The 9220-nt window shown below is 46.9% G+C and overlaps 1 protein-coding gene across 2 annotated transcripts in view; it reads right to left on the bottom strand.

The window, feature by feature from the left end:
* The window catches only part of LOC116944902 (ral guanine nucleotide dissociation stimulator-like 1), a 59927-nt gene continuing 50707 nt past the window's right edge, over positions 1–9220 (bottom strand). For both annotated transcript variants that reach the window (XM_032958797.2, XM_032958796.2), the window contains exons 15-20: positions 8760–8849; positions 7749–8028; positions 6693–6844; positions 5489–5636; positions 4958–5072; positions 1–4711 (exon numbers count right to left, since the gene is read on the bottom strand). In XM_032958797.2, coding sequence (XP_032814688.2) covers positions 4497–4711; positions 4958–5072; positions 5489–5636; positions 6693–6844; positions 7749–8028; positions 8760–8849 — 1000 coding nt within the window. In that variant the 3' untranslated portion in view covers positions 1–4496. The remainder of the gene's footprint in view (positions 4712–4957; positions 5073–5488; positions 5637–6692; positions 6845–7748; positions 8029–8759; positions 8850–9220) is intronic.

Here is a 9220-nt window from a genome sequence, read left to right as displayed (position 1 = left end):
TATGGTGTACAGATTTATTACACGAATTCTTTCAAGAAACACCTGCCAAATTTCCACTGAAATGCAACGGCAGCGACAAAATGAAATAGGGATTGTCAGGAAATATCACGTAACAAGTTTCAATACAATTTAAATTGCAATTCTTGAAAAATATGCTATACTGAAAATGTACACATCGACAAAAGCGAAAATGATCACCCATTAAAAAGTAGTAGTGTGGAATTTGTGAGCAATTTACATTTGGGGTGCATACATTACCAAGCATTAGAAGGGAAATATACAGCAGTAAGGCTTGTAATACTGAATTATAGAAAGTGCCAGGGTGAGCCATCCTCACACATTACAGTTTTAAATGATTGCAGTTGTAGCTTTACTGATTAAAAAAACCAATTATACTCGGACAATGAGTGTAAACCTTTGTTTTAGGTACAAAGCAAAAACCATCACATGGTATTCGATTTCCATACAAACAAAATCGCAACGGATTTTTGTACGAGTATTACAGTTATTGCTACCATCAAAAAAACGTAGCCCATTCTTATGGCATAATAAAACGAAGTAAAATGGCATTTGGTTTTCTTAAAAATCGTGGCCATTTATAGATACCCCACTGATTTACAATGCTCCTCTTCAGAGCAGGTGATTGAATCTTGTTTAATACGGTGGCTTAATATCTTGCAGCGGAACGTTTCAAGTGATTTTAATGCGTGTTTTGGTGGGAGACGTTGATGTTCGTTTTCTCTCGTAACATATCCCTGTTATTTTAGTGGGATATCTATAAATGGATCGCCCTCTGTTGTCACGTAATCAACCGTAGAGAAAGTACAGTGAATATATGTGTGGGTATGTGGCTCGTAACGCGCAACACTATTCACTCACTCTCATTGAGGGAGAACGACGCGAGACGCGAGGAACCACAGACAGCTGGGAGGCAGCTGCCCGATGAGCTGGTGCCAATGATTGCTCAAGCTCTGTGGGCCTATACGTATCGAGGTGTTATGGGCCAAGGGGCCGTCCATAATTGACGTCACGCGGCCTCACAAAAAAGTCAGACCCCTCTCAAATGTGACGTCACAAAGCTCTGCCCCCCCCCCCCCAAAAAAAAATATATACATAAACAATGCTTCAAATCGCTTTAAACTATTGTCATTGCAGTGCGTATTTAATGTGGCGCTGCACTCTGATGTTGTAGGAGAAAACATTTATTAAAAAGTATATTTAATTAAGTAGAACGTGTTGTCTTTATTTATTTAAAGTTGCGCATTTTGATGTGACGTCACATTTCTCACCCCCCCCCCTCGTCACGCATCGTCACAAATGTCTGACCCCCCCCCCCACCCCTAGGTGCGTGACGTCATTTATGGACGGCCCCCAATCCACGAGCGTTTGTAAATGGCGTGAGCACTTCATTGAATAAACAATTCTGAACTACAGTACTCTCAGTTTAACACGTAGGTTTCTGTGACTATACGTGTTTTTTTTTTGCGTTCAACCGTGTAAATATAAATGTGACGTTAAACCCACCACCACCACCCCGAAACAGCCAATTAGTAAGGTTTGTCACGTAAACAAACCATGCCAATTCGTTAATAGTTCAGCACACATTTACAAGAAGTTTTTTTTTTTCCGGCAATAACAACCAGCCTCATCAGGCGACAACCAGCGTGGCAATTGAATCTTTACGACACATTTACATTTACGCGATCTAACCCAATAAAACCTCGATTACAGTACTCTCCCTCTCTTTCGGCCAACTTGACCGTATTTACATTTACACGTCTTTATTAACGTGCACCATGACCGCAGCACACCTTGGCCACCAGGGGGTTGACGCTAGACCAAAGGTAAGTGTCTGCCTGGCTGGCTTCTCATTCTGTATCCGACCGTGGTTTCAAAAACCAAATGGGCCATGCCAGTTGTGCCAAGCAGGTACACACAAGAGTAAACATTGTGATGCTTATACACACACACACACACACGCCCCAAAACCTGACCAAAACCTGACCATGTACTCAGGCAGTTTGTCAAGCTTAAGTCACCTATAAAGGACTGCGTTGAAATTTGTCATTTCGAAGTAGAGTAATAATTCGTAAAGCAAGCACACCGCTAAGCCATTTTTTGGTATCGTTTGAAACAGTTTAACACATCAAATACATTGTTGGCTATATTTGCAAGAACGAAAGAAATATATTTAAGGGGAAATTAAACATTTTGCATTAGTGCATTACAGACCGCATTCAAAAAATGGCAGTTCTGTACAAAGACAAAACAAATATAACTTTAAAAGATATGTATATAGAGAGATATATACATCGTGAGAATTTACACACACATAACCACCTAATCCAACCGATTTGTGCAGTCATCCATGTTGGATAAGGACATCATTTCAACAAAATTAAGATTATTCCTTAAGATTTCCAATTATTGGAATAGAATGCTTATCAAAAGTGTAACGCTCCGAAGGATGCCACAAGGCAGGACTGCCTGGCGTGACATTACTCATTTCCTGTCCAAAAGCAGGAGATTCAACATATGGTTCTGTTGCACAGATTTTGTAAACGACATTAAGAGTTTTGAATGATACAAATCTAGCAAATACAGTATGTTCGTAATAGCTTGAAGACAAAACAAAAAGACACGGTAATCTTAAATGAAAAAGTGAAACAGGCAAGAGACAATCTTGAGTGCATTACATAATGACACGCATAATACTGCACACAGCTATTAAATTTGGCAAATTAAGCTTCAAAAGTGTAAAACATTTGAGATGACGGTAAAGACGTTTAACTTAAATAAAACCATCACCGGAATCGCAGGCATGTAAATGTCTCCGTAAAATTTTGGTTGGACTTCGTTAAGTACTTGCAATATGTTACGTTGGCTTTAGGATGCTGCTTTCCAGCAACGATACAAATGAGCAAAAATAGTTTTTTAACAAGTAAATTGCTTCCAACGGGCAGAGATAAACCATTTGAAAGAAAGCCTGTTAATGGCTCTCCTCTTGATTATACTTTAGAGTGCGAAGTCTTAAACCCAAAGTGTGCTCCACATGTTTGCTCAGGTATTAGTTACATTTTACAAAACCTGATAGTAATAATAAAAATGCTACACTCTTCTTCTTTGGTTCTTTCGGTAAAGTCACGTAGAATGAGAATAAAATAATAAAAAATAAAATAAACCTGTCGGGACGACGATGAAGCTCTGTCGTCCCGACAGGTTTGTTCCTTTCACCTGAAGAAGGCCACTTGTGTTGTGGCCGAAACGTCGTGAGAATTTTTGTGTTATTTTATTATTTTATTCTCATTCTACGTGACTTTACCGAAAGAACCAAAGAAGATGAATCCTTGCAGTCACGAAAGCTTTAAATCGAAATTGCTACACTCTGTTGTATAATTGTTACAATGTAAATTAAGTGGACATGGCGTAGGCGTTGTCGTGTCGAACTTAATCACTGTATACTGCAGCAGGTTTTATAGACTTGAGGCCGACTGAGAAATGCGTCCGAAATTTGGTCTGTGGACAAGGTGGAAACCTCGATCCTTAAACGATTCCACGACAGCCACGACTGCAGCTGAGGGAGAGGGACATCTGCAAACTCGTGCGGAATTTTAAAACACACGATTGTTAAACTATCACGAGCAACTGTGGCTCTGTTACAAAACAAACCGAAATCAATCATTGCCGACGTCACCAAGTTTTTTGACAGCCATTGAATTCAGATGCTTTTTTATACTCACTATATTTCACCAGAGGGCAGTGTTGTAATTGTATTATCACTGCGAAATATTAAGTGACATGAAAAGCTATTACAGTACAGAAATTATATTTTTCAACAGTACATGCAAAATACATTTCAATGTATATAATTTAAAGATAATGTTGAAATTAAATAGACTTAGCCACTAAGCCCGTACGACAAATGTAAGTCTTGGAACCTCTCAAAACACAGCTGAGTTCTACTCATTTATTTCTGTCAAAAATGTTAGTTGATAACTCAATCATTTTCAAAAAAATATCTTACGTTTGCTTACATTTAGTGTAAACAAACCTATTCGAAATTCGAAAAAAAAGCAAGTGCAAAGGGGTCATATTCAGACCAAGATACCACCATGTCTCCACTCGACACGCAAACCAGCACTTTCAACAACCCTCACCCATCCAGTTGTTTTCTTTCCCCCCTTTCTCTTCCCCACAAAACACCACGGCATTACGCAGGTCCACATCCTCTCACTTTCATCTACACATTACGTACGGCATCGGCTTCAACGAACTCATTTCCAACAAAGGCATGGTCAGCATCGCCGTTCTCAAAGCGATATCACGCTGTTTTCTTGACGACGGGATTCCACGACGTCCCCCAAACAAAACTAACATCCATCCTGGGCCTGAGGGCATTGTCGCGCGGTGACATTCCGACACAACGGAACAGAGGCGACAGCGGCGAACAACGGCGGCCCAGGCGTGTTGGAGCATCTCCTGATTTTGCTGCTGCGTTACAGGGCGGCCCTGTTGAGCCGCTGGGTGAGGGAGCCCCCCTTTGATTTGAGGTTGGGCAGTGACGAGCTGGACTGGCTGCGAGACGGCGGTGGCGGCGGTGCCGCCGCCGGACCGGCTGGCCTCGGAGAGCCCTTCTTGCGCAGCACAAAGTCAAAGTTGGCGGAGGTGCTCATGGCGTAGAAGACGTTGGCACGGTCAGGCATCACGAGCTCTGCGGGTGCAGCGACAACAACGAAAAACGCGATGCGGCGCAAAACGGGACACGGGAACGAATTTTGAGTTAACAGCCCATTTATCCGTCCATTCGCCCCGACCATCACTCCACTGCCAAAAACATATCGAACAAACCCATTCGTAGAGAACAAACATTAACGGCGTAAGTTATTGATTCGGAGAGCACATTTCCTGGCTAAATCGATGCTTTCTACGGACGACCGCGAGTTGGCACGGGGCTCACCTCTCTCGTTCGAGATGACTTGCACAAGCTGGTAATCCTCGGCTCGCTCCATCTCCAGATTGTACTTGACCATCGCCTTCCCTATCACGCTGGACGTCTTGTCCTGGCTGGTGAGCTGAGCAAGCAGAGTGGGGTTGGGGTTTGGAAGGCGAAATATCGTTAGGAGGTTATATCTAGAATTTGATTGATTCTGCATAGAGTGCAACGTGATTAGATACAAAAAAACAGTTGTCAGTGCTGCATATGTAAAGTTAGCGCTTGTGTGTGAACCACCAATCCTGGCCTGCACAATGCCGCACTACAGGCGTGCACCAAAGCCACCGTATGAGTTAGCTAACCATATCTTGTATCATCATACGGATCATCATAACTCTGGGCTGATGTCACTGACAGATGTTTTTCCATCTGTTTGCACATCGTCAGCTTCTCACATTGAGAGTCCCGTCGACCCGCTCACGTCATTCCACCAACCGATCTCCTTTCCTTCCCCTTTACCAAAAAGGCCTCCGTGCGGCTTTGCTGTGCACCCACCAGCACGCTCTTGTAGAGGTTCCCGTCGCTGGGCGACTGCAGCACCACGCGGATGATGCACGAGTCGTCCGACTGGCGGTTGTAGACGGGGCGGGTGACCGCCGAGCAGCAGGAGACCGAGCGCTGGTGCGTCTTGTTGAACACGCTCCTGCAGGACGGTGGTGGGTGGGGGACGGTGTGGGGGGGTGTGGTACAGCTCGTCACATTGTGTGTGTATATGGCTCACGGGGAAGCGAGGTGTACAGGTGGGGTATGTATGTATGTATGTTGTACTTCTTTCACACCGTACGTAGCCAACCATGCTAATCGGACTGCCTCCTCGACGTGCGTGAGTTTTGGGGATGATGAAGATGTGTCAGTGCGGGAGGTGGAGGGTTCAGAATCGAGACGTCTGCAAGTTGCAGGGTGGGTGTCTCGTTCACTGCTGAATCTTGGAAAATGGAAGCGGCTCGGCGTAAACTTTATTTAGAGAGGTGTGGAGCCGTTTGTGTTTAGGAGATTGTAGTCACCGCAGAGAACTGTAGCAACACGACCGCCACTCTATGATAGTTGGCGCCAAACTGTGCCAAACGCGTGGCCTTGTGGGAGCCTCAGGATCGATAAAGCAATCGATGCTGAATAAGAATGATGACGTACACAATATAAGAATGTTTTACCCTTTCTGGCAATAAAACAGTTGTGTTAAGATGTTAAAAGGCCAAAAACAGAAACCTTTCGCAAGGAATCATGTCTGCATTAACCACACATACTTGTGGCGAACATGCGAACAAACAAAAACATGCTCTGGTAGTATATGCATTGTCTTTGAAACTGAGTTGGTCCACACCAGAGACAGCTTTCTTTAGAACCTAGTCTCTGATACTGACAACGGAGGTCCCATGATGATGACGTACATGTACGTCAGCGCAATGGGAAAGGGTTCATTATGTGGCCCTTGCTGGTGTAAGGGCCTCCACCTGAGGGGGTTCTTAGAGAGCATTTCTCTTCCACGTTGGCAAGATGTCTTGGAAGAGGTGGGGGTACACCCCACACTTTTTTTCCCCCACCACACCTGAACCGACGATTGACTAACCACGGCGTAACCCATTTTTGTCGGCCGGGTGGACAATGGCGGGGGTAATTTAAGAGGATTTTTTTCCCAGCTCTACGAGTCGGTAAGCCTCCAACGCTTTGTCATTGCATCACGCCGAGGGAGCGTCCTCACCGTTGACCGTGCAGCCTGAACGAGGACCTGGGTGAGGACGCCGATGACGAGGACGAGGAGGACGATGACGAGCAAGAGACGCCCGACCCAGCGAAGACGCCCGAGGAGACGTCGGCCGAGTGGAGCGAGGCGAGCGAGGAGCTCGTCGACAGCTGCGGATATCGCAAACAAGCGCGCGCTTTTGTTTACGTCGAACCCCAAGCGTGGGAACAACGCAAGAGCTCGACGCCCTCGCCCGCCCGCCCGCCCGCGCAATGGCCCGCCTGGCGGCGCATCAAGAGGTGTACTTGCCTCGGCATGACAGCACAATGGGTGTGTCGCCCGCAAGGTAGTCTGCCCATGCATGCAGCCATTCGTTGTTGAAATGTTTTTTTGTTTTTTTGCGCCGTAGTAAGAAGTAGCAATAAGCGTGAATCAATTGTCACCTGTCGCTCGAGTGCCACAGCTCGTTCCCACACTTCTCGGGTTTTGCGTCGGAAAGGCAACGAGACCCGTGGTGATCCTCATCCCTGATTACCTCCACTCGTCCTGCGTCCACATCAGGATTCACCAGAACTGAAGAGCTATGGCCAATCACGCTGTAATTCATCCATAAGCTGCCTACGACATTCTTCACGTCGTCAAGTTACATGAAACACAAGTAGAAACACGTATTTATTTAACCGATCAAGTACAGTAATGACACATTGCACAGGAAGCGTGCGATGAAATTGTCGCATCGCAGGACCATGGCGGCGACACAGGCAGGCCTTCATCTCGCTGTTGCCGCTGATCTTAGCTGATGATGACGACGAAAATGATGGCACACATTCACCTCATTTGTCTCATGTAACCGGACACTGGTGAATCGTGTGTCGGTGGTGGTGGTGATGATGATGATGGATTGTAGTAGTGGCAGTGGTGGCGGTCGTGTCGGCAGTAGTGGTGGCGGTCATGATGGCGGCGGTGGTGGCGGTAACTGTTAGTCGGTACTGGCGGGTGGTGGCGTGGTAGTGGTGGCGGAGGTGGTGGCGGAGGGGGCGGTATTAGCGGTGGTATTAGCGGCGGTGCCCACACCTCTTTGGGGCAGCCGTCGGGTGCATCGGCGGGCGTGCCCACGGCGTCGTGCTCCGAGGCGCTCGACGCCACGCTCAGGCAGTCGGCTCGCTCGCCGCCAACGCCGGCACCGCCACCGCCGCCACCACCGGAGGCCGGCGCTACATCTCCCGGGCCGCAGCCCTCGCCGCCCGCGGCGCCCGCAGCGCCACCCTCGGGAGACTCTTCCAGTGCGGCCACTTCGCCGTTGGGCGTCCGGGCTTGGGGGCTGCCTGGCGTCACGTCAACCCCGATGAAGAGGCTGCGTGTGTGGGACAAGGATCGATCCGTCGATTGATTGCAATGGGAGCATCGTTTTCGGTTGATGAACATCGTCGCTGCTGTTGATTTTAAATCTAGATTGAAAACGAACTTCTTTACAACTGATTTTTTGTGTTTTAGTTTGTTGTCCTTCCCCCGCGCCTCCGATTAGTGCGGTTGGCTGCGTACCATGCGAAAGAAGGATGAACATACCAACCCGCACGTGCGTATAAATTTAGCTGCGCGTTTTTAACAATTGTTTTTTTGTGATATGAAAAGGGTGGCGTGAAATATAAATAATTGGATTCAATTGAAAGTACAATGCTGTATTGGAAATTTCTTGTTCACGTCATCATCATTTCATCGTGTTAATAAGTTACAATGTCAAATGAATTGTCACGGGGGACATGACAAAGTACAAACCTGGCATGAAACAACTAAATCGGCAAAAAAAAAAGAGGAAAACCCTGATGAGGGTAATAAATAACTCGGGTAATGTTAGTGCGGTTTGTCTCACTTAACAAACGACAGGGTTTTATAAACGTGATTCATTCAGTGATGCCATAAATTAGAATGTTATTTGTATGTGGCAAATGTTATGCAGAAACGGACTGCCCCACAGAACTTGAAACGACGTGCGTGCCAAAAAAGGCACACACACAAGATCGCACTGCAGCCGCCGATCAGCTCCGGGAGAAGCGTTCACAAATCCACGCGGACCGTGACACTCACAGGCTGAGCCGCTTGACGACGCTCTTTCTTTGCCTGGGCGACGTGGGGCTGACTTCCGTGGGAGGTTCAATTTCGCATGAGAGTGCATAGCTGGGGAGCAACAGCAGCAGCAGCAGCAGCGACGACAACAACAACAAACAGAAGATTTAAAACACACGCCCACAGCATTACATTTTGTACAAAAGTTGCAGGCATTACCCGAAGGGTGGGAAAGACCATGTGCGCACACGATTTAGGGCTTTGCGCGGAGATAAAGACGAGGCCGCGGCACCGACGCCACCCTGCCGGCAGCGTCAGCCCCACCGCCCTCACTCACGCCCCGTCCTTCAACTTGCCAGCGCAGCCGCCACTTGTGGTGGCTCACGCCCAAAGGCACCGCTTTGCCCCTGGCATTTGCATGCAAGCCATGGGTAATGAGGCCGTAAGTTGAAAAAAATGAATGTAAAATGAGGCCATCCCGA

Source organism: Petromyzon marinus, chromosome 22, assembly GCF_048934315.1.
Source record: "Petromyzon marinus isolate PM22_M1 ecotype Great Lakes invasive population chromosome 22, UKy_Petmar_22M1.pri1.0, whole genome shotgun sequence".
Classification (NCBI taxonomy): domain Eukaryota; kingdom Metazoa; phylum Chordata; class Hyperoartia; order Petromyzontiformes; family Petromyzontidae; genus Petromyzon; species Petromyzon marinus.
The sequence above is the reverse complement of the archived record's forward strand: the minus strand, read 5'-3'. Positions and strand labels throughout refer to the sequence as shown.